Genomic DNA, 24,042 nt, shown 5'->3' on the forward strand with positions numbered 1-24,042 from the left:
ATGTAGGTAGAAGTTGATGAAGGTTACCATTAAAAAAAAAAATTTATTCCTTTGTTAAATCCCTCCTGAAGAGATGCAACTTTTTCCAATTGGGATTTGGTTTCAGTCGCGCTGTTTGTGTACTTGTGCTGCTGACCTTCATTTCCAAGTACCTGCCAATCATCGAGCCTGTGGTGAAGAATGGAAGCTGGTGGCATGATTGGACATTCTTGATTTTTTAGTCCTCATCACAAGGTGGCTAGCGTTTAGAAAGATTTTTTTTTACAATTAGACTTCTTGCTTGCTGTACATGCAGAAATGTGACTATTAATCTTTAGCTTGAGTAAATAGGGTTTAAGATAAATTTTTAAAAATTAAATACTTACTGAGACATTATTGCTGACAGTAAGAAGTCAGTAGTCTCTAAGTCCATTAAGTCGCAGTGTCAATTCATGTAAACACTCGGTGTCACAGTAGGTTAGCCGGCATTTGAAGTGTCAGTTTTTAACGGATTAAAATCTTATCTTTTGCAGGCTTGAAGATGCAGTGGACGCCAGAGCATGCCCAGCCTCTGAGCCAGTGGCCGGAACAGCACTTTGACATTTCCTCCACGACCCGCTCACCAGCCCACAAAGCAGATGTGTTCAGAGGCCATCTGCAACGTACTTATCAGTATGCCTGGGCCAACGATGATATCTCTGCACTGACTGCCTCAAACCTGCTGAAAAAATATGCAGAGAAATACTCTGGAATTTTAGAAGGCCCCACTGAGCGATCTATCTTAAGCAGCTACTCAGAAGGGCCACCAGGACTGGTTAATGGGCGGAAAAATGAAGGTGAGCCTTGGCAATCCTCGCTGAACTCTGAAGGTGTGTATCCTATGAGCTGTGTTCCAGATGTCATAACTGCGAGTAAATCAGGAGTGACCACTACCCTTCCACCGACAGATGCTTCTGGAAATATAGGAACCTCTCCTGGAGTAGCCAGCAATCTGCCAGAACCAAGTTATTCCACAAGTACCTGTGGCAGTCTGCATTCGGGGCTCCCACCAGTTGGTGCTTCTCAGGAATATGCCACAGCTTACAATGGCTCTTATCTGCATTCAAGTTACAGCAGTCAGTCAGCTCCAGCACTTCCATCACCTCATCCATCACCTTTGCACAGCTCCGGCCTTCTTCAGCCTCCCCCTCCTCCTCCACCCCCTCCACCTCCTTCCTTAGTCCCAGGCTATAGTACAGGTTCCTCCAATATTTCTGGCACTGTGTATAATTATCCCTCCGCTGGCTACCCCCCACAGACTCCAGTCGGCCCTGGCTACAGTCCTGGTGCAGCCCCACCTCCCTCTGCTTATCTGCCATCGGGCATTGCTGCTCCAACTCCTCTCCCTCCAACCACTGTACCAGGCTACAGCTACCAGAGTCATGGCTTACCACCAATTGCTCCATCACCACTTAGTAACAGCTCAGCCAATTCTCTGAAAAGAAAAGCTTTCTACATGGCTGGGCAGGGAGAAATGGACCCTAGCTATGGAAATTACAGTTATGGACAACAGCGGACTGCGCAGAGCCCTATGTACAGAATGCCAGATAATAGCATTTCAAACTCAAACAGAGGAAATGGATTTGACAGGAGTGCTGAGTCGGCACCTCTAGCATTTAAACCAACAAAACAGCTGATAGTCACCGATCAGCAAAGAAAATTCAGCAGCCAGTCAAACAGGGCCCTCACACCCCCTTCGTACAGTGCTGGTAAAAATTCCTTGGGACCATCAAGATCCACCGAATCTTTCAGCAAATTCACCTCGCCGGTGATGAATGAACGTAGTGATGAGCACAGGCAACTCCTCCCACATCCAATCCAGGGCCCAGGCATTCGCGCAGCTACCTCATCGAACCGGCCAGCTGATGAACAGTTGAAGAACACTGACTCACACCTCATAGAACTTGTAACCAATGAAATTATAAACCAAGGGCCTCCAATAGACTGGAGTGATATAGCAGGCCTTGAAATGGCTAAGGCATCTATAAAGGAGGAAGTTTTATGGCCCATACTGAGGCCTGACGTTTTCACCGGACTCAGCGCTCTACCTAGAAGCATCCTTTTCTTCGGTCCTCAAGGAACAGGCAAAATGCTATTGGGCAGGTGCATAGCTAGTCAGCTGGGCGCCACCTTCTTCCGAATCAATGGCTCAGCACTTATTTCAAAGTGGCTGGGGGAAGGGGACAAGATCATTCAGGCCTCTTTCCTTGTGGCACGCTGTCGTCAGCCCGCAGTCATTTTCATCAGTGAAGTTGATTTGCTTCTTTCATCGCAAGTGAACGAAGAACCCAGTCCCATCACTCGTATTAAAACAGAGCTTCTCATGCAGCTGGACACTTCAGTGACCTCTGTGGAGGATCAGGTTGTGGTAATTTGCTCCACCAGTAAACCAGAAGAAATAGATGAAGCTGGTCGCAGATACTTTATGAAACGACTTTTAATCCCATTGCCTGACAGTACAGCAAGGCACCAGATGGTAATACACTTGCTCTCACAGCACAACTACTGCCTCAGTGACAAGGAGATTGCACTGATTGTGCAGCGTACTGAGAGCTTCTCTGGCTTGGATGTGGTTCGACTGTGTCAGGAAGCAATGGTAGGCCCTCTCCATGCAATGCAGGGCACAGACCTTTCAGCCATCATGCCTAATCAGTTAAGGCCAATCACATACCAGGATTTTGATAATGCTTTTTGCAAGATCCAGCCAAGCATTTCCCAGAAAGAGCTGGATGTATATGTTGAGTGGAACAAAATGTTTGGCTGCAGCCAATGATAAGCTTGTGAATATGCAGTGATCATTGGCCACAGTAATGTGCTACATAGGGATTAGAAACCCCTTTTTCAGTAGTATTACAGTTGAAAAAGGTACTAAGGAGACAACAGTGACCTTGGCATATGACTGAGAGTCAGGGTAAACTTGAAGGAAGAGCGCAAAATGTCAGAGCTACTCAAATGTAAGCTGCATATGGAAAAGCTTATGTTGATGTTTAGTTCTGCTCAAACAAGACGACGCTCACCAAGGTGCAGAGAAAAGTGGGTTGTTTTCAAAGGACAGGAACCCTCTGTGTTGATTCCATTCTGCTGTTCTTGAGATTCAGTTGCTGTCAAGTGCCTGAAGTGGTGCTTTATTTTTTTGTTTGCCTCACAATTCAGTAGGTGGCATGTGCTAATACAAGAGCTTTAACTTTAAACAGTTTTGAACTAAATGTTTATTGAGAAATCAACAGTTGTAATAGGAGGTGGCTAGCCAGCTTTTGCCATTCTTAGGACAACAGTATTCCTCAATCCTGTCTGTTCTGCAGTATCACCTGCAAACAGTTAAGCAGGGTATTGATAATCTGGACCTTAATTTTAGCAGTTCAGTTCTTTTAATGTTCTGTCCGCAAATACTCAGGAAAGTGATTGTGATTTGTACCTCAAAGGAATGTGTTGAAAGCACTATGTACTGCTGGGAGTCATAGGCTGGGTTTCTCATTACTAATATTACTGTATGTTTACCTCAAAAAAAAAATATAGCGAGGAGATGACTTTGAATGTATCCAGGTTTATTCTGAAGTGGTCTGTCAGAACCTTGTACACTGTTTACCTGTTCCAGGCTTAAACAGAAGGATGAATCCTTATTGTGAAAGCGATTGCTTTCCAACTTGGGGGTAAATTCAGCCCAAGCTCCTCTTTATCGTAGTGAACTTTAGCAACTGACAATAATGTTTGTGATCTTACAGTACCCAGTCAGGAGGTGCACATGTCAATTGAAAGCCACTTTAATTATTAAGTATTTGGGGAAATAATTTTTCATATTCTTTATTTAGTGGTTCACTACTATCTGAAAGGCACACTTAGCTGTGAACTATGACTGTTGACCTTCAAGCCACTACCGACTGGTTACAGTTGTAGCTTCTAGGTTATTGAGATGGGGGTGGGGAAGGGTTCATTATATGTCAAAGTTGGAAGGTCATGGGTCACAGAGCTACTACATGTGGCAGGCAGTTGGCTAGCTGCTGGATAAGCAGTAGCTAAGCATGAAAATGAGTGGAAGATTTTCAGTACACTGAAAACTTTTTTATCTTCAGTTTCAGATTAATTTAACTACCATTCCTCATAGATGTGCCCAAGGAGGAAGTGTCCTGCTTTCTGTTCTACCTCAGTTTTGTTATATTCTCTTTGAAAGCAGATTATTAGAGGGTTTTTTGAAGTCAGATTACACTTTGGTATGCTAACCTGCAGAACAAGTTTCTGTGAGCTGCTAATTTTCCCTCAAGTGAGCTTCACGTTTCTCCCTCCTTCAGCCATACATTCTGTAGAGTGTTCTTTCTGGAACAACTATTAGCTGGCATGTGTGGCATTTTTATCACCCCTCCTGTGTTGTCTTTCTTTTTATCCTTTAATGCTTTATGTGCAACTTTTTGTTTTTGACAGCTGATTGATGTTGGGTAATGTCTCTGAACAGGAGTAGCTTAGGCTGCAGCTGCCCCAAAGCTTGTGACTGCATGAGCAAAACAGTCTCGCTCGCTGCTGAATGTATCGTTTTTTTCCAATTCTTTATTTTATACAGTTAAAGAACTGTTGCAAAGCACTGGTACTTTGTGTTGCCATTAAATAATGTAAGTTTAAAAGCATTTTTAAAAAATAATCTGCACTGAAAATGCCAAACTAGAAGATAAAGAATTTAGGTTTTGCCCCATGTATTATTTTTGTGAAAAAGGCTCATTTTAATTAGAATTTCAGAGTATCCTTCTCACAGTTTTTTTTTAAACATGCTACAGTCTAAAATCAATATTTCTCTTAAAGTTTGCCAATGCACTGTGCTGACCCTTTTTGTTGTCTTTAGGTTAGCCATTAATTTTGGTGTCTGCTTTCAAACTAGATTTTTATTTCAGTCTTGATGCATTTATTGGAAATGATAAAGTGAAACTTAATTCAATAATTCCAGCAAACCCACCAATTGGAAGACCCAATAATGGTTTGCAGTATTTTCTTTAGCTTGGATTATTTGTAGATTAAAATGAAAGGACCCAGACATCAGTGCTGTGGACCATTCTATCCTAATGTGCCACCTAAATGTGACATCCATGTTATATCCAAATAGACTTTAGTTTTTGAAAAAAAAATAGCATTTTAACTAATGCATGCCATCAGACTGCAGCTATTAAACTGATACAATTATCAATGGTTTTCCACATGCGTATTTTTTCATTTCTAATCTGTTTTGAATGCAACGTGGAAACCAAAGTTTGTGGCTTGTTGGTAGAAAAAATAATTTGCTTTGTCCCAAAATAAATTTAATATTTTATATCTTTTAAAACACATTTTTCTTTGATTTATCAATTTATGAGCAGTAAATGATCAGCTTACATGGGTGGAATTTATTTGTTAGCAGAATTTTCTTAACAGCTCGATATTTGTAACAGTAATTTAAATTCTGACCGTCTAAACTAATTAACAGAATGCAAAATTAGTTTTATTTGTGAAAGCTCTTTAGTCAGCACTCATGCTCTTGAAGTGTAAATAGGTTTAATGTTGTGCTGGAGGTCATTCAGCCAGAGATGCTGGAGTGTGTCAGGCAACGAAAGTCTGTACAGTATTATGTTTTTCAGTCATTGTTAAATTTTACACAAACACCTTATAGCACAGAGATAGGCAGCATTTAATTACAATGGCACATTCTACCTCCTTCCCCAATCCTAATCAGCTGTTCCTGTTACAGCACACAGTCATTGCCTGTCATTCTAAATTCTTCTCCGTTCTTAAATGTAACACTAGTAGTGTAGCACAATACACAGCATTGTTAAACGCAGTTCAATTTGAAATGGAAGGATGGCACATCCGAGTCCTTACGATAGCTACAATGTAGGCATTTGGGTCAGCCATGCTGCGGGACTGAGAAAAATGAAATAATAGAACAGAATGTTCAGCATTTAAATGGTCCTACTGAAGTATTTTGAGCACAATCATTCCTGTTTTAACATCATAAAGCTACAATTGTGAAAGAGCTTGAAAAAATTATTTGCAGTTTAGCCACTCAGAATTTTCGTTTAAACTACATCTGTTGTAAATTCAAACATTGTTGCATTCTTTGTAACCATTTCTACCTCATTGCTACATATTGTACATGTAGTATTTATTATTTTATGTCCTTTTTGAATGTCATGCATTTGTAAAATAAAAGACTTGTCCTTGAACTTGGAACAGTCTACCTCAGAAAGACTGTCATTACACTGAACAGTATTATCAACCTAAATGATAGAAGCATTAGGAAAGTGTGGCCGTGTAGATAATGCACACCTACTGGTGATATAGTTGGACTGGAAAATAATACTCATGACCAGACCATTTCGGTAAGATGTTTGTTACTGTATACGCCTTTTTGTGTAGCAATAAGTGCTACAATTAATTTGTGTGTCACGTTTAATTCTGGCCCCTCATGTGAACAATAATTAAGGATAGTACTAATATTTTTTTAAAAAATTGATCCTTAAATTCACATCTTTAAAGAAAACAACTGTCTAAAGACATAAAAGTCCTATACAGTATCATAAAATATAAATATTTTCAGCAGGTTTTAAAATACATGCGTATATTATTTTGTATCTGCTGAAACCAAATTTTGTCTTTACTGCACTGCGTAAAGACTTTGCCATCTTTCAGGCTGCACAGTATCACTAATTAAGAAAAAAAGGTCAGTTAATAAATTCACATCATTTGTGAACATTATTTGTGTAAATGAAACATTTCTGGTTTAAACTTTTTTTTTCAGTTGCTGATGTGATGGGATCATTGTATGGTTGAATGTATGTGCATTGGAAACTGCTTTACAATTAAACTGGAGGTCTCGACTGAGTTCCTGAAATTGTTGCAATGCATTTTGTCCTCATTGGTGCAGTATCATTGTAAACCTCTGCATCTCAGTCCTAGGAAGTAGTAAGGCACTGTCGTCTGGAAGTTCAGTGCTGAATCCTATTATATTATCTAGCCACATAGAATCTTTCTTTTCATAATTACTTGCTACCACAGGGAAATTATTGGAGTAAATTTTCATATAGAATAACTAGTTTAAGTAGTTACCATTAAAAGAAAATTTGTGGTTCAAGGCAGATATTTTTATGAAAAGTTTTCTCTATTGTACAATTTGTTGTATATGGCTATGCTACTAAATATGGAAACAGAAAAGAACAAGCATACCTCAAATAAAATTCTGAATATGAAAGGTTGTGGATTTCTATTTCCTTTACACACATGAAAGTGATGCAATAAAAACTGGGGAAAGTTGGCCATTTTTGGGAACTGAAAATTTCTCCATTTCCAAATGTCGTGAATGGTTCAAATTTTCCCAGGTGATTGCTGTGTAGTGTCAGTCACCTTGCTTCAGAACCATTTCCTAAGGAAAAGTGTATATTCATTTGTGCATTTACAACATTCACAGATTCCTATTGACAGATGGTCGAGTAGCTTTTGACCCCTTGCTATGACTATTCCATGTGATCGGAAAGTGACTTTTACACAGGCAAAAACTGAACAAAATTCACACTCCAGAATGACCCATATGCTCAGTTCATTTAGGTTTATTTGACCTGTCCGTTTAATAAATAGTATGGCACATGTATACAGATGGACATCCTTCTGTGTGTCCAACCATTAGATTCCCACTTAGCAGGACAAATGATGGATGAGCACCTGCTGTTTCATGTCTGGAAACAATGCAGCAAAGGTAGGTCTTATTTTAGTTTTATATTTTTTTCTCTCCATTATGTTTGTTCTTATTCTAGTAAGATAGTGGGTGGTTACAGCCTTTCCATCTAAAGTATGAGTCTTTTGTCCAATACAGTTTACAGTGAAGTGTATTTAATTATTGGAAATTTAGCGACAAAAATTACATAAGTTTTCTCAGGACATCTAGTGTGCATTCAATCCCTGGAAGTCTTGTGGTAAACAAGCATCCATGTTCCCTGGTGACATTGGAATGCTGATCAGCTGGGGGGAGGGGGGAACGTGTCTGCATCTGATCCCTGCCAGTGTAGAGGTGAGTATGTGTCTGTATTCCCTGGTGAGTCAGGGAGACTGCTCTGCTGGCCGGTGGAATCAGCATTTGATTTTTAGATTTAGCTTTACAAATACCTTCATTTTATGACCCCCATTCCTTCTCCAGTCAAATCCTCTGGAAATCTGAATTTACATTTCCAGAATACTTATTGCATTCTGTAACATACAGAATTACACTCTTTCCAGCATAATTCAATCTGAAATGTGATGAGAAAACAGCACTGCCGCTGAGAAATGAAAAAGGTCTTCCAGTCTTCAGGGAGCTTTCTTAAAACTTAAAATTCAATTTATAATAAATCAGATATACATTAAACATGGAATTGGTTGTGTTAATGAAATAATTGTTTTCTGGTGTGAAGGCACACATCCGTATATGACATTACGAAGACAACATATGATTATCTTCAGTTTGTGCTCGGTCATTTATGAGCATTGGGTCACACCGCATTTTTGATAAACCTCTGAAGGTCTTTAGTAGCTGCTTCAGGTTCATTAAATTGTAATTAATGAATGATTTGCTGCTGAACATTTTATTTTAAAAACTGCCCAACAGCTTGTCTCACAGTTCCAAAAGCCTACACCAAAAATTCCAGTATTGATTGATGCAATTCTAATCAGCAAACAATTTTATGCAAAGTAAAGTTGTTCATTTGCAGCACAATTTAGAGAGACAGACTCACAACATTCACTGTTATGCTATCATCAAAATCAAGGACATCTGTCTTTCTTTTCCTGTCCTGCCGATGAGAAGCCATGGATTTTTCCTCTGCTCCCTTTCTAGAACCTCAACACTTCCTGCTCTTTAGTCCTAGCTGAAAGCAGAGCTGCTATCAGCCTCAGTGGTCTGGAATTCCTGGCCTTCGGGCCATGCTCACAAACAGTATACTCGGCTGTGAGGAATTCTCGTAAAATGTATACATAGACACAGTATTACTTTCAGTCAAGTATGGTATTCATGAGGTGCAATCAAAAAAATGAAAGCACCTATGGGTGTCCACAGAGCTGAGATAACAGAATCAATGCTTGTGTCAGGCAAATTACATTCTAGTTATTAGTGGCTAGTTTGTAAATATCAAAGATCCACTTGTTACACTCCTTCAAGCTGTATTTGCATGCTGATGAAATGCATGTGGATGTCTGTGAACTGCAGGGTTATCTGTAGCGGAACAGCGCTGAGCTCAGAAATCAGACAGTCGTTCATCTGACCGACTCAAAAGTCCATGCCGCAGACCTTTCTATTCACTTTCTTCTCAACAATTAAAATATGCAAAGTGATAATTTTACTTAAGTAGCCTTAAATGTGCGATCTATTTAAATGTGAGGAAAATTGCCCGAAGCTTGCTGCTGCAAAAAAGAATAAATTATGCAAATTGCAAAAGGACTCTACCACTTGAAAGCCTAATTTTTCTGTAATAAGCATACTGTTTCATTTAATTTTTTGCCTCTTATTAAAAGTGACAGTTCCTTTGCACTGTCTGATGGCTATATCTGACACTGGGTAGAAATGACTGCAAGACTAAATGCTAAAGCATTTTGGTAGCTTTTAGATGATGGTTACATTCACAAAGTAATTATGCACTGGAGAGTAGAGAAATAAGGTTTAATTACACAGTAATCGCTTATGATGGACACAACAGAAGTGTGAACACCGCCAGACTGCAATCCATCAATGACAAACCCCTGGCCACTTTTAATTCTTCCTCATTTGCATCATAACCTCCGCATAGAGTTGCACAAATGCTGTTAAATGTTAATAGGAGCTGTCTCTCCACTCAAAATGAATGCTTAAGCTGTTTCATTTTCTCAGACCTTCATAACTAGCTTCTCTCTGAGAGCAGGCATTAAGCACAGGCACTGTACATGGTCACTGTTGTGCTAATTGGGAGCACACTTAAAGTTTTATCTCTAAAGCGCTAATAATGCACACTGCTGACAAACCTCTGCATAAGTAATGTAACTGGAGAAAACCTGCTAGGAATAAAAAATGCAGCCTCGGCTGTTGTTTGGTGACCAGCTATTTGATTAAGCCCTGTAGTCATATTTAATTCAGATCCTCTGGGAACTGGGACAAAATTACATCTTCATCTCTTCAAACATTCGGCCATCTTTAACCATTCAGCTGATCATTTTTATTATTGCCTTTGGATCTGCTTCTAGAGCACAGGGACAATGATGTCCACTGTTTGTCATTACATAACCCTGTTGTAGCCAGCACTCAAAATGCCCTCATGCCTTGCTACTTTTTTTTATCCTTTCAGGAAGAGATGCAACCTCCACATTCCAACATATAGATCTACTTCATGCAGTCATTAGCTGTGAGACGCCAGAAGAGTCATTCCTTTCTTTCCTGTCAATTCTTATATTTTTCCATTTTTCAGGACAGAAGTCATGACACTGTAAGTGGCCCTTATTCTATTAGGCACTGGGCAATAATTCTTGTCATGAGAAAAGAGGCCTCCTCCTGCCTACTTGTCTGTATTGCCTGTAGCTGTCCACTTCATAGAACAGAGACTGGCATAGTAATTGTGAGCAGGCTTGCTTAGTTTCACCATGTATTCTGAATAGTGGCAATAGCTGTCTTCCTAAATCGCGATTGAGAATTATCAACATCTTTCAGCACATAATGGTGAGGCCTTTATCACTTCAGGCACTGCTGATAAGGTTAAGAACACTAGACAAACCACTCATTAGTGCAAAGGTTCTTCTACATTAAAGGCTGCTGCAAACTAGAGGCTTTCTTCTCACTGTATTCAATAGGAAAACCACAAGTGCTGAAGCAGCCAATGTACGAGAGCAAATTGGCAATGCAACCCCTTTGTACAGCTTGATGGAGAAGACATTCAGTGGAGTAAGAGTCTTCATATGCTGTTTACTAGAGGTCAAATGCCTATGCGGTCGAGATAAACAGGAATTAAAATTGCTCCCAAAATCTAATTACTAATAAACATAACCTCAATTAGCATGTGTTAATTATGATAACTTAGCTTTCTTTAGACTGTACGGTAGGAGCAACAATAACACAGCCAATACGCATATTATTACTTTGGCAGCAACTGAATGGCTACTGGAGCTATCATTTTGCCTACAAGATTTCAACCAGAAGTGGAGAGCAATAACTTCATTGTTTTGTTTTAAACAAATACAAGCATTTTGTCACTTATTGTTTCTCAGATTTTTCACAGAGCTGCAATAAAATATGTACACTCTAATTAATCCTGTAATACTAAAAGAAAACACAGACCATTACGCTGATCTTTGAGCGTGCAGTTGGTTTTAATAATCGGTGGAAAATGAACAGATGAGTTTAGAATCAAAGATAGTAGGAACTGCAGATGCTGGAGAATCCGAGACAACAAGGTGCAGGGCTGGATGAACACAGCAGGCCAAGCAGCATCATAATCCTACTATATATTCCCAGTAATAGTACATGCTGATATTACATCATTTTAAGGGGGTTTACCTTAGCAACAATGTGGCAAGAATGAAAAAATGGCATCTATTAAAAACTATGAAGAAAGTGTAACATGCCCTGCAAGTTCTAGAGCAACATAATACTATATCTTGTAATTTTTTTATTTAAATTCTTTGCATCTCAATGTGCTGTTTTGAAGTGTCAGGAACATAGTTCAGCAATTATGCAATTCTGATGCGAACTACTATGCTACAGTTGGAGAGTTGGATTTTTAATGTATTAATGTCATAGAAATTTGACAATTTAAAATAAAGTGAATAAAATAATTGTCAATACGTTTTCAAATGTAAAACAGTTAATGCTGCAATGTTGCATCACAAATACTGAAATATGTCAAATCACATGAAGTTGACATGTACGCTTGAAAAGATAACATCCTCTTAGCCAGGGGCTCAAATTAATAGACCAAAATATTTTTGATTTGGAAAATCAGTAGCATTATCTACAATATACACATTATTCGATTAGATTTATAAATTAAATCTTTTTCAAGGAACATTTTTTATGGTATAATATTAGTTGATGGTCATTTAAGATCAAATTATCTGCCTGCCTTCTCACACCGTGACTACGATGCTATGCAAATTACCATGTTAATGTGAGTAAAGTCTTCACAGATGCAGATCAAATATTTAGCTCTTCTAATCAGTTAGCAGTAATTAACAATGAGGAAGACTTGTATGATTCTCTGAGTTATAGTCACAGAAGGAGTTCTTTCAGACCCTGTGAAGACTTCAATGCAGCAGTGACACTAGATATGAGCAGAGAGTACATCTGGATGTAAAGGGCAGCATTGGTGTGCCTGGGCTATAGGCAAGAAGCTGGGAAAAGATTTGAGAGAATGGGAGGTCTCAAAAGGAGTTTGGTTTATAGTCAGAAACAAGAAGAAAGTGCACAGTAACTGTTAAAGGCTAGTGAAAGGCTGGAAAACTGAAAGTGCAATCAGAAGAGGACACTGACAGTGGAAGAGAAAAGAGCTTAATAACAGAGGGACAGCTGGAATTAAGTACAAGGAAAAAGTGCACAAAGGACAGGATTACGGTTTGTAAATGTAAAATAAAAACAGATACAAAGAAAAAGGACTGAAATTGGGGAAAGAAATTCAACTTCAGGCCTTCAATTAAGTGAGTTTATGTAATTTCAAAGATATTAAAGTAAAATTCTGATATTTTATAAAATCCAATTCAAAGCTTCCTTCAAGCTATTCTATTGATTAACTCAAGAGTACACATATGCCAAGAACGTATACGATCTGCTTTATATTAATAATCATTGGCTAGTATTTGACATTGAGGGAAAACAAACTTTAAACAAATGAGTACGAATAATTATTATTAGAACCCAATATACTTGTGTAGATTGTTTCACAGTTTCCCTCATGGCTAATACCTGGCCAAAGGCAGGCTGTCAGGGAAATGCTGACAGTAGGTCTATTAATTTGCATATCCCCTGGGGGCACTCTCACACACCTCCTGGTGGACTCTTACAGATAAACACTAAGAGGACACAGCAGCAGGTTGCCCTTTCCTCCAGCAAGAGGTGATGTGATAAGACCAAAATGGTAGGAGATAGGAACATGATTTCCTGACATCACTACCCCACTTTCATTCAACAGAGATTTTAATGTCATTTCTGTCAATATTTTGTTTTCAATTGAGTTTATTTGCATTATCTTTAATTCTCAGTATATTTTATTCTCATTGCTGATAACATTTAGTGAATCTGCAAATTATCTATAAATGCATTAATGAATTTATTTGTGCATGTTTTCCCAATAAATTAATATTTTTAAAGGGGCACTTGAGAATAAATGTATTTGTGTCATATTTAGGACTCAAATGCTGAAAAAGACATTGGTCCAAAGAGGCTCAAACCATCCACAGAATTCATTGACACAGGTCAAAGAATTATGGGTGTGTTTTTAGAATACGAAATTTTACTGGGACTATCTTGTTTCTCATTTGCATTGACAGCCAGAAGGCACCATGCATCAAGGTAGACCTGGAGCTGAGAGACTTGCAACAAGTCATTGCTTTAACAAACGTAATACCTCTGCTAATCGTAGTAATATGAAATCTACACTCTTATGAGTGAACTGCAAAAGGCCTTATTAAACATAACCATATACAAAAGATGGTAAGAGAGACCATTTTACTTGGAGCTCTACAGCCTCTGGCTCCAGTTCCATTTGATTTGATGTTACTCTGACTTTGGCATGCGCATACGAACGACACCCAGAGTAAAGGTATAATTCCTTCTACACTAATCTCGACCAGGGAAGGCTTGATTGTATAAATTGGCTGAAGCATGAAATTTCAGCAATTTTGTGCCTCTTTAGTAGAAGTACACATGGAGTAGGCCAGTTCGTTGTCCTCATTGGAGAAAGAAGGGCAAACCAGATAAACTGGGCATAAAGAAAATCAGCATCAGAGGAGCAGGAAAGCTGATGTTTCGGGCCGAGACCCTTCTTCAGAAATGGGGGAGGGGAAGGGGTTTCTGAAATAAATAGGGAGAGAGGGGGAGGCGGATAGAAGATGGATAGAGGAGAAGATAGGTGGAGAGGAGACAGACAGGTCAAAGAGGCAGGGATGGAGCAGGTAAAGGTGAGTGTAGGTGGGGAGGTAGGGAGGAGATAGGTCAGTCCAGGGAGGACGGACAGGTCAAAGGGGCGGGATGAGGTTAGTAGGTAGGAGATGGGGGTGGGGCTTGAGGTGGGAGGAGGGGATAGGTGGGAGGAAGGACAGGTTAGGGAGGCGGGGACATGGAGACATGAAATGGATATCGGTTTCCAGGTGGTTGCCAGAGATGGAAACAGAGAGGTCCAGGAAGGAGAGAGAGGTATCAGAGATGGTCCAGGTGAACTTAAGGTTAGTGTGGAAGGTGTTGGTGAAGTGGATGACCTCTCTGTCATCTGGAAACCGATATCCATTTCAAGCCCACTGACTCCCACAGCTACCTAGAATACACCTCCTCCCACCCACCTTCCTGCAAAAATGCCATCCCCTATTCGCAATTCCTTCGCCTCCGCCGCATCTGCTCCCAGGATGATGCATTCCACTCCCATACATCTCAGATGTCCTCGTTTTTCAAGGACCGCAACCTCCCCCCCTCAGTGGTCAAGAACACCCTCTACCGTGTCTCCCGCATTTCCCGCAACTCATCCCTCACACCCCCTCCCCGTAATAACAACCAAAACAGAATCCCCCTCGTCCTCACGTACCACCCCACCAACCTCCCGATCCAACACATCATCCTCCGACAATTCCGCCATCTGCAATCCGACCCCACCACCAAAGACATTTTTCTCTCTCCACCCTTATCTGCTTTCCGGAGGGACCACTCTCTCCATGACTCCCTTGTCCGCTCCACACTCCCCTCCAGCCCCACCACACCCAGCACTTTTCCCTGAAACTGCAGGAAGTGCTACACCTGCCCCTACACCTCGCCCCTCACCCCTATCCCAGGCCCAAAGAAGACTTTCCACATCAAGCAGATGTTCACCTGCACATCTGCTAATGTGGTATACTGTATCCACCGTTCCCGTTGTGGCCTCCTCAACATCAGGGAAACCAAGCGGAGGCTTGGGGACCGCTTTGCAGAACACCTACGCTCGGTTCACACTAAACAACTGCACGTCCCAGTCGCGAACCATTTCAACTCCCCCTCCCATTCCTCAGACGACATGTCCATCCTGGGCCTCCTGCAGTGCCACAACGATGCCACCCGAAGGTTGCAGGAACAGCAACTCATATTCCGCTTGGGAACCCTGCAGCCCAATGGTATCAATGTGGACTTCACAAGCTTCAAAATCTCCCCTCCCCCTACCGCATCCCAAAACCAGCCCAGCTTGTCCCCGCCTCCCTAACCTGTCCTTCCTCCCACCTATCCCCTCCTCCCACCTCAAGTCCCACCCCCATCTCCTACCTACTAACCTCATCCCGCCCCCTTGACCTGTCCGTCCTCCCTGGACTGACCTATCTCCTCCCTACCTCCCTACCTACACTCACCTTTACTTGCTCCATCCCCGCCTCTTTGATCTATCTGTCTCCTCTCCACCTATCTTCTCCACTATCCATCTTCTATCCGCCTCCCCCTCTCTCTCTATTTATTTCAGAACACCCTTCCCCTCCCCCATTTCTGAAGAAGGGTCTAGGCCCAAAACGTCAGCCTTCCTGCTCCTCTGATGCTGCTTGGCCTGCTCTGTTCCTCCAGCTCTACACCTTGTTATCTCAGTTTCTCCAGTATCTGCAGTTCCTACTATCTCTCATAAAGAAAATCAGGATTCATTGTATTTACTGAATAGACTGGAAACTCCAGTAAGAGAGACTAAATTCTGCTCTAATATTTCTTGTTATTGCTTAATTTCCTTATTCCATTCTAGGGGTGTAATTGATAATCACAGCAAAATTCACAGTTGAAAAGAATCAATACCAATCTTGTTTAAAGTACCTTCTTTAAGAGCCAACTCCACATCACTTCATATGCTGCAAGGGGAAGGCAATAGCCGAGTGGTATTACCACTGGGCTGTTAATCCAGAGACCCAGGTGATGTTCTGGGGACCTGGGTTTGAATCCCACTGCAGCAGATGGTGGAATTTGAGTTCAATAAAAATCTGGAATTAAGAATCTAATGTTGACCGTGAATCCATTGCCAATTGTCAGGAAAAACCCGTCTGGCTCATTAATGTCCTTTAGGGAGGGAAACTGGCATCCTTATCTGGTCTGTGACTCCAGACCCACAGCAATGTGGTTGACTCATAACTGCCCTCTGGGCAATTTGGGATGGGCAATAAATGCATCCTAGCCAGCGATGCCCTTATCCCGTGAATAAATAAATAATAAAGCCAGGAACTGGCATTTACACAGTGGTACTCAACAATAATGGTCAGAGAAAAGGAAAGCCTGCATCCTGTTTAATGGATAGGGACCTTGAAGTGCTGGTGGAGTGGAGGACCATCCCTTTTCTTCAGGACTGCTAGAGGAGACCATAGAACCAGACCCTGCCAACCTGGACACAAGTTGCAGCACAGGTCAATACTGTGTCTCAGGTTAGTCTGCGGTAAGTACAACCATCTTCTTTCTGCTACCTCAACCATATAGAGCCACCATTCATTCTTAATTCAGACATTGAACACACCTCTCATCAAGGCTTGTTGATTGCAACTCTCATAAATGCATACATCATGTCCACTCAATGTCTCTCACTCCTCTCACCCCACCTCATCTTCCCAAACAGCCAACTCCCCCTCCCCCGAGTCACCTGTTACCCACTCACTCACTGGGGTCACCTCATCACCTCTCCTTCATCACCACTAACTGTTTTTCCATATACCTTTATCATACTCAGTCCCTTCCTTTGTCTCATTGCAGGACAAATTTGCCCATAACTTGGCTAAGAGATCCAAAACCTGTGGTTTAGGCAGACATAAGACTCCTCGTTCCGTATGAGGAGACAACTTTCAGATTAGCTGGAGAAGTGCACGACTGCTTATTTGGAGATGGGGGGACTTCAAAGATCAAGCAATCCAGTAAGTGTTTTGGTACTGTGCTGCCTTCCATTAGCACAAACACTAACTCATTCTTAAATGCGCAAGGTTTTATCTCCCTTCAATAACTAATTCCCTCTCTTTTATGCAGGTAAGAGTGGTATCCAGCAAGTCTTTGCAAAGAGGCCAGCACCAGAGACTGTTAACGTCAACTCCATCTCCAAAGAGATGAAGTGGTGAGTGAGCTGGACTGAGAGCAGGCATAATGACATGGTGAGGCTGGTGGTTTGTTCATGACAATCCGTGTGGCTGAGGGTTCAAGGAGGAAGGGACGATGGAAAATGCTGTTGTGCGGAATAACAAATGTTTGATGTCCAGGACAAGGACTCACAAGCTGTAGTCAGCAGGAACTCACTCTGACTTGCATGTTGTGAATGTATGCCATCTTGTTTCTTCGGGAAGGTGAAGAAAACTGGAAATGCTATAGAAATAAAGTGAGTTAGGGTATTCATGAGATGCAAAAGTATGGAAATAAGATAGTCACCATTCAATGGGGAGACTCTGCCATCACTATTTAAGGCTTAAGTGGAAAATTGCAAAATCTTTCCTCATCAGCGAGATTCTGAGCACTGAATTTTCCCAGTCACTGAACAACATGGGTATTGGTGAGTCAGTTGGGAAAATATGGCAAGATTATAATAATGAGATTCTCAAATTCAAGAAAAAACGCAATTCTGCAACTAAGGTTTGCATAGCAAGACAAGAATCTCACTAGTGAGCGGCGAGAGGCTGATTTGCATCCGTTGTAAAGGATCTTTGATATGAAATGATATGCAGTTTCCCTTTCTCCAACACACCAGAGAGAAATTAGAAGGCAACAATTCCTGAAATGAAAGTCAGATCAGGTACATGATGGCATCATTTGCTATTTGCCCTCCTGGGCTTCTATCTTGGGACTGCAATTGCCAACACCTCAGGGTCTGCTCCATGGGCAGTGACTGACTGCACCCCTGATCCACAGAAATTTGCATCGGATATGTACCAACTTCACCACATCATGGCATATCTCTGACCCTCTTAGAATACAGTTCTCCACAGTAACGCTGCACTTTGGAGTGCACCGGAACTTTTCATTGTAATACAACTGCTAGCACATTCACTCACACTGTTCCCACCTAGATACTCACAGCATCCCCAACATGTCTTGTTTTATCTTGCCTTTCTGCATTTTGCTATCTGATTCTGAACTTAAAGGCTCACAGTCGCTTTATCTTGCCTTGCTATTTTATGCAGATGTAAAGCCAGGCATCTTGTCATGGCTGTCAACAGTCATCAGTTAAGGTGGATGAGGAGGGGTGGGGATAGTGCCATGTTGTTGTATGGAATTGTGCGACATCATTGTCACACTTAAACCACATGCTAGCACCTTACATGGCAAACATACCACTAAACGGACATATCTCAAGGTCTAATGGAAATAGTCTTCAGTCAAGTCAAGAGGTTTCTTGTCAATCAAATGGTTCCCACCACAGTAAGTCAGGAGCAACGTCTGATCTCAGCTTTTGGATGGTCACTCAGCTGTTTGGGGCCATCACGCTCTGGGGTTCTGTGTCACTGCAGTCTGGCGGGAGGCCATAGTGCAAACATTCGGAGTGTTTACAGTCAGTCAGTAAGGGAGCTGCACAGAGATCAATTAGAGGTCTGGTCACTCATCAGTCAGGGCTGTCTATCTGACCCAGTCATAGAGGTAGGCACGAACCTGGAGGTCAGGCAATAAAAGTTAGTGGGGTAGGGGGAGGGGGGCGTAATTAGGGGCCACTTCTGCGAAAGGTCCGTGCAGACGTATGAAGCTTACTTCCTCTCAACTTGAATTGTAAGTACTTGTTGGCATGTTCTTATGTGTAATGTTGTCTTTCTTGGACGATGTGGTAATGGGGTTTCGGGACAAGTTATCAGTACTTCTACCACACTTGTAATCTCCTTCTCTGTTTGTGGGCATCTCTTGTGCTGCATGCATTCCAATAAGGTCACATAGGTCAAAGGCCCATCTTGAGATATTCCATGGTGCAAAACCCCCCAACATTCGTCAGAGACCTCCATGTTTCACTGTATGGTGAATTATGTTAAACGGTAATTTGTGTGTAATGCAAATACTTATTCTGTTTCTAGTATTCCTCATGTAGGTTTATTAAAATGACCAATAGTTTCAGCCACAGCAGTGATTATCCTCATCGTTGCTGCAAAGGAATAATGGCACAGAGGAATTGTACAGTAACAGATGTGCCAGAAAACCCTGGACCAGCAGCAACCACTAGTTGATGCTGACCAGTCTTCACATGAAAAGGTCACAGCTGAAGGTCCCATCAGGATGAGGTACAGGGGAATCGGAGTCTATTGTCTTTGGTATTGTTTCCTCCAGATCAGTGTAGCGCAGTGTTAACACTGAACAAGGATGACCCAGGACACCATTGATGAACAATGCCAATGCTAAAGAGGGATGTATGAGCTGAAGGGATAGATAGCTGTCCAACTGGATGGCTGCCAAGGTAGTAGCTGCATTACATTTTTATGCAACTGGCTGTTCCAAGGGACCACTAGGGATCTGTGTGGGATCTCTCAATCCTCGACCCACAAATATATCAAGGCTGTTACTGCTACAACTTATGCCAGTTCACACTGTTTCACTTTGTTTCCATATGATGAGATCAGTGTTGCAGCCTGGGCAGTCAGCTTTGCCATTCTAACTGGCTTTCACCAGTTGCATGGTGCTAAAGACTGTATACACATTGCATTGAGAGCACCATAATGTGACCGACTTCATCAACAGAAAAATTTCGAATTCATCAATGTACATGTTATCTGTGATCATTGATACCACATTTTAGAGGTCTGCACCAAATACCCTGGGAGCTGCCATGATGCCCATTTTCATTTGTTAATGCACTCACAGAATGTGGGCAACACTGGCTGACCAGCATTTATCGAACCATCCTTAATTGCCCTTGAGAAGATGCTGGTGAGCTGCCTTCTTGAATCTTTGCAGTCCATTTGGTGTAGGTACACCCACAATACTGTTTGGTAGGAAGTTCCAGGATTTTGACAGAGTGATACAAAGAATGGCAATATATTTTCAATTCAGAATGGTGAATGGTTTAGAGGAAATCTTGCAGGTGGTGATGTTCCCCTCTATCTATCATTCTTGCCCTTCTCAATGGTAATGGTCAAGGGTTTAGAAGGTGTTGGCTCAGGAGGCTTGATGAATTTGGGCAGTGCATCTTGTAGATAGTACATACAGCTGCTACTGTGCATCACTGGTAGAGAGCCTGAATGTTTGTGGATGTGGTACCAGTCAAGAGGGCTGCTCTGTTCTGGACAGCCTCAAGTTTCAAGCAAGTGGGAAATATTCTATCATATTGCTAATTGTATCTTGTAGATGGCAGATTTTGAGGAGTTAAGGGGTGAGTTACTTGCTGCATGATTCCTAGCCTCTGACCTGCTCTTGTAACCATTATTGTACTTATAGGATTTTTATGACTAGTCCAGATCATTTTCTGGTCAATAGTGGCCCTCAGGATGTTGATAGTGCAAGATTCAATGAGCATAATATCATTGAATGTCAAGAGGCCATGTTCAAATGGTCATTGCAAAGCATTTATGTGGTGCAAATAATACTTGCCACTTGTCAGCCCAAGCCTGGATATTGTCCAGATCTTGTCTCATTTGAATATGGACTGCCTCAGTAATTGAGGAGTTGCAAATGGTGCTGAACTTTGTGCAATCATTGTTGAACATCTTCATTTCTGACCTTATGGTAGAGGAATGTCATTGATCAAGCAACCGATGATGGTTGGGCCTCGGACACTACCCGAGCAATGCCTGTAGAGATGTCCTAGGGCTGAGATGACTGACCTCCAACAATCACGACTATCTTCCCAAGTGCCAGGTATGATTCCAATCAGTAGCAAGTTTCCGCCTATGATTTCCATTGATTGCAGTTTTGCTGGAGCTCCTTGATGCCACACTTGGTCAAATGTGGCTTTGATATCACTTTCAATTCACCACTGGAATTCAGCTCCTCATCTATGCTTAGACAGAGGCTGTACTTATGTCAGGATCTGAGTTGCCTTGCAGAAAACAAACTGGGAATGAATGAGCAGGTTATTGCTAAACAGTGCTGCTTGATAGTACTGTTGATGACATCTTTCATTACTAATGATCAACAGGATCATTCGTTCAGGATTTCTGGCTGAAGATTATTGCCTGACAGCTCCCTCCTGATTGTATAACACTGTAACATCACCTCTGCTGGATCTGTCCTGCCCATTCTTCCACCAAGTTCATTGTGGAATAGACAATAGGCCTCCTGAAGATGAGGTTCCAATACTTAGATTGTTTTGGGGGGTGTGGGGGAGCTTCGCAGTACTGTCCAGACAAGGCATGCCACATAATTCTAATATGCTGAGAGAGCAACCGCAGTCTTCTAAGGAGGAAGATGATGGCTTTGAGCAGGCAAAACCTCACCTTCACCATGATAGAGAAGTACAGCATCGGGTGCAACAAACCAGACAAGACTTCAATGACACTTTGTTCCAATAGATGTGAATTTGGTGCAGTAAATATTCACTGGCTGCAACTTTGTTGTTGCTCAAAAGGCAAGTAGTCCATTTCTGTTCCCAGATTTCTGTTTCTTTCTTTGCTTTTGCTCTTGCTGCATAAACATTACTTTATTCAACCATTTGAAGTCTTTCCAGCATGAAATGTTCCCACAATGAGCAATGAGATGATGTTATGCTACACTGGTCATTAGGGAGAAAGTGTAGGCCTCCTTTAGATAGGGTTCTAAGACAGTGTAGCACTCAGGATGGACAGCATTGCAAAGCTTGACATTTGTAGCTGCAGTTACTATAACAGTTGATTAGACAGGTGATAATGTAAAAAACCTATACATGTATGAATGTGAGCTTGTGTTTGTAAAGAAGTGTCACGGTATCGTCTGTGCCCTGAGAGGTGAATATTTTTCATTCCCCTCTCAGTATGTGAACTGTGGCTGGCAGCACATGACCTGCTGCTTGGCTGGGCTTTAAATATGGCATCACTGCCAGGAATTGCAGGAGGTACCAGCAGTGGCAAGTATGTGCACCACTGCCAAGCACACAACCGTATAAACAGGGTACCATGAAGGCATGGTGTATACATAATGAGGTGGATGGCAGAGAACCATGTGAGTACACTCGCTCGAGCTCAGAGAGCTCCATGGAACTTTGGTAAATCGATCTTTGGTGAAATTCAGCCTTGATTTTTCTTTCATTCTTGCCATATTTTCCCAACTTTCTGACCATTGTTCACATCACACGAGGAAGTGGAATATTCTGCCCATTTGTTTTTCTCCTCTATAGATCAGGACTGTCTATCAGGTTTGTGTAATAATTTGTAGGAACAAATTGTTGCAGATGCTAGAATCTGTACTGCAAACAACAAACGCTGGAGATCACAGCGGATCAAACAGCATCCATGGGGAGGCAGCAAGTTAACATTTCAAGTCTAGATGACTTTTAATCCGACTCTGACGAAGAGTCATCTAGAATCGAAACATTAGCTTGCTGTCTCTCCATGGATGCTGTCCGACCAGCTGTGATCTCTAGCATTTGTTGTTTGTGTAATAATTTGATATTTTTTTTTAATTCATTCATGGGATTAAGGCATTGCTGGCTAGGCCAGCATTTATTGCCCATCTCTAACTGCCTAGAGAGCAGTTAAGAGTCAACAACATTGCAGAGTCTCATATAGGTCAGACCAGATAAGGATGACAGTTTCCTTCCCCAAAGTGAACCAGTTGGATTTTTCCAACAATCGGCAATGGATTCATGGTCATTGTTAGACTCTTAACTCCAGATAGTTATTGAATTCAAATTCCACCATCTGCCATGGCAAGATTCGAGCCCAGGTTCCCGTACTGTTACTTGGGTCCCTGGGTTAGCAGTCCAGTGATAATACCACTAGGCCTTTGCCTCCCCATGATTTGATTTGATTCATTATTGTCACATATGACAGAGATACAGTGAAAAGTATTGATTTGCGTGCTAACGAGACAAATCATACCTTACAAAGTACATTAGTGTAACAGAAAAGAATATAGCGTTGCAGCTACAGAGAAGGTGCAGAGAAAAATCAACTCCAGTATATGAGAGATTCATTCATTTGCCTGATAACAGTGAGGAAGGAGCTGTTCTTAAATCCTTTGGTCCATGTTTTCAACCTTTTATACCGTCTGCTTGATGGAAGAGAGTATAACCAGGGTGGGAGGGGTCTTTGATTATGTTGGCTGCTTTCCCGAGGCAGCAGGAAGTGTAGATGGAGTCAATGGAAGGAAGGCTGGTTTTCGTGATGGACTGGGCTGCATTCACAACTCCATGTAATTTCTTGTGGTCTTGGGCAGAGTGGTTGTCAACCGAAGCCGTGATGCATCCAGATAGGATGCTTTCTATGGTGCATCTATGAGAGTTGGCAAGTATCATTATGGACATGCCAAATTTCCTGAGCCTTCTGAAGAAGTGGAGGTGTTGGTGTGCTTTCTTGACTGTAGGGTCAACGTAGCTGGACAAGGGTAGATTGTTAGTGATCTTTACTCCTAGGAGCTTGAAGCTCTTGACACCCTCCACCTCAGCACCATTGATTCAGAAAGGGGTGTGTCCTCCACTCCACTTCCTGAAGTCGATGACTAGCTCCTTCGTTTTGCTGACAGTGAGGGAGAGATTGTTGTCATTACACCATACCACTGAGCTCTCTATCTCTTTCCCGTACTCTGTCTCATCGTTATTTGAGATCCGACCCACTACAGTGGTTTCATCAGCAAATTTGTAAATGGAGTTCGAGCTGAATTTGGCCACACAGTCATGAATGTATAAAGAGCATAATAAGAGGCTGAGTACACAGTTTTGTGGGGTACCAGTGTTTCGGATTACTGTGGAGAAGATGTTGTCGCCTGTCCTTACTGATTACAGTCTGCTGGTCAGAAAGTCAAGGATCCAG

The 24,042-nt window shown here is 41.7% G+C and overlaps 1 protein-coding gene across 1 annotated transcript in view; it reads left to right on the forward strand.

Moving 5' to 3' along the window:
- Nucleotides 1-7,187, forward strand: part of fign (fidgetin) — a 50,485-nt gene extending 43,298 nt beyond the window's left edge. The window contains exon 2 of the mRNA XM_048599525.1: nt 513-7,187. Within this exon, the coding sequence (XP_048455482.1) occupies nt 521-2,791 (2,271 nt within the window). The 5' untranslated portion in view covers nt 513-520 and the 3' untranslated portion in view covers nt 2,792-7,187. The remainder of the gene's footprint in view (nt 1-512) is intronic.
- Nucleotides 7,188-24,042: the final 16,855 nt, after the last annotated feature.

Source organism: Rhincodon typus, chromosome 7 (genome assembly GCF_021869965.1).
Source record: "Rhincodon typus isolate 14 chromosome 7, sRhiTyp1.1, whole genome shotgun sequence".
Taxonomy (NCBI): Eukaryota; Metazoa; Chordata; class Chondrichthyes; order Orectolobiformes; family Rhincodontidae; genus Rhincodon; species Rhincodon typus.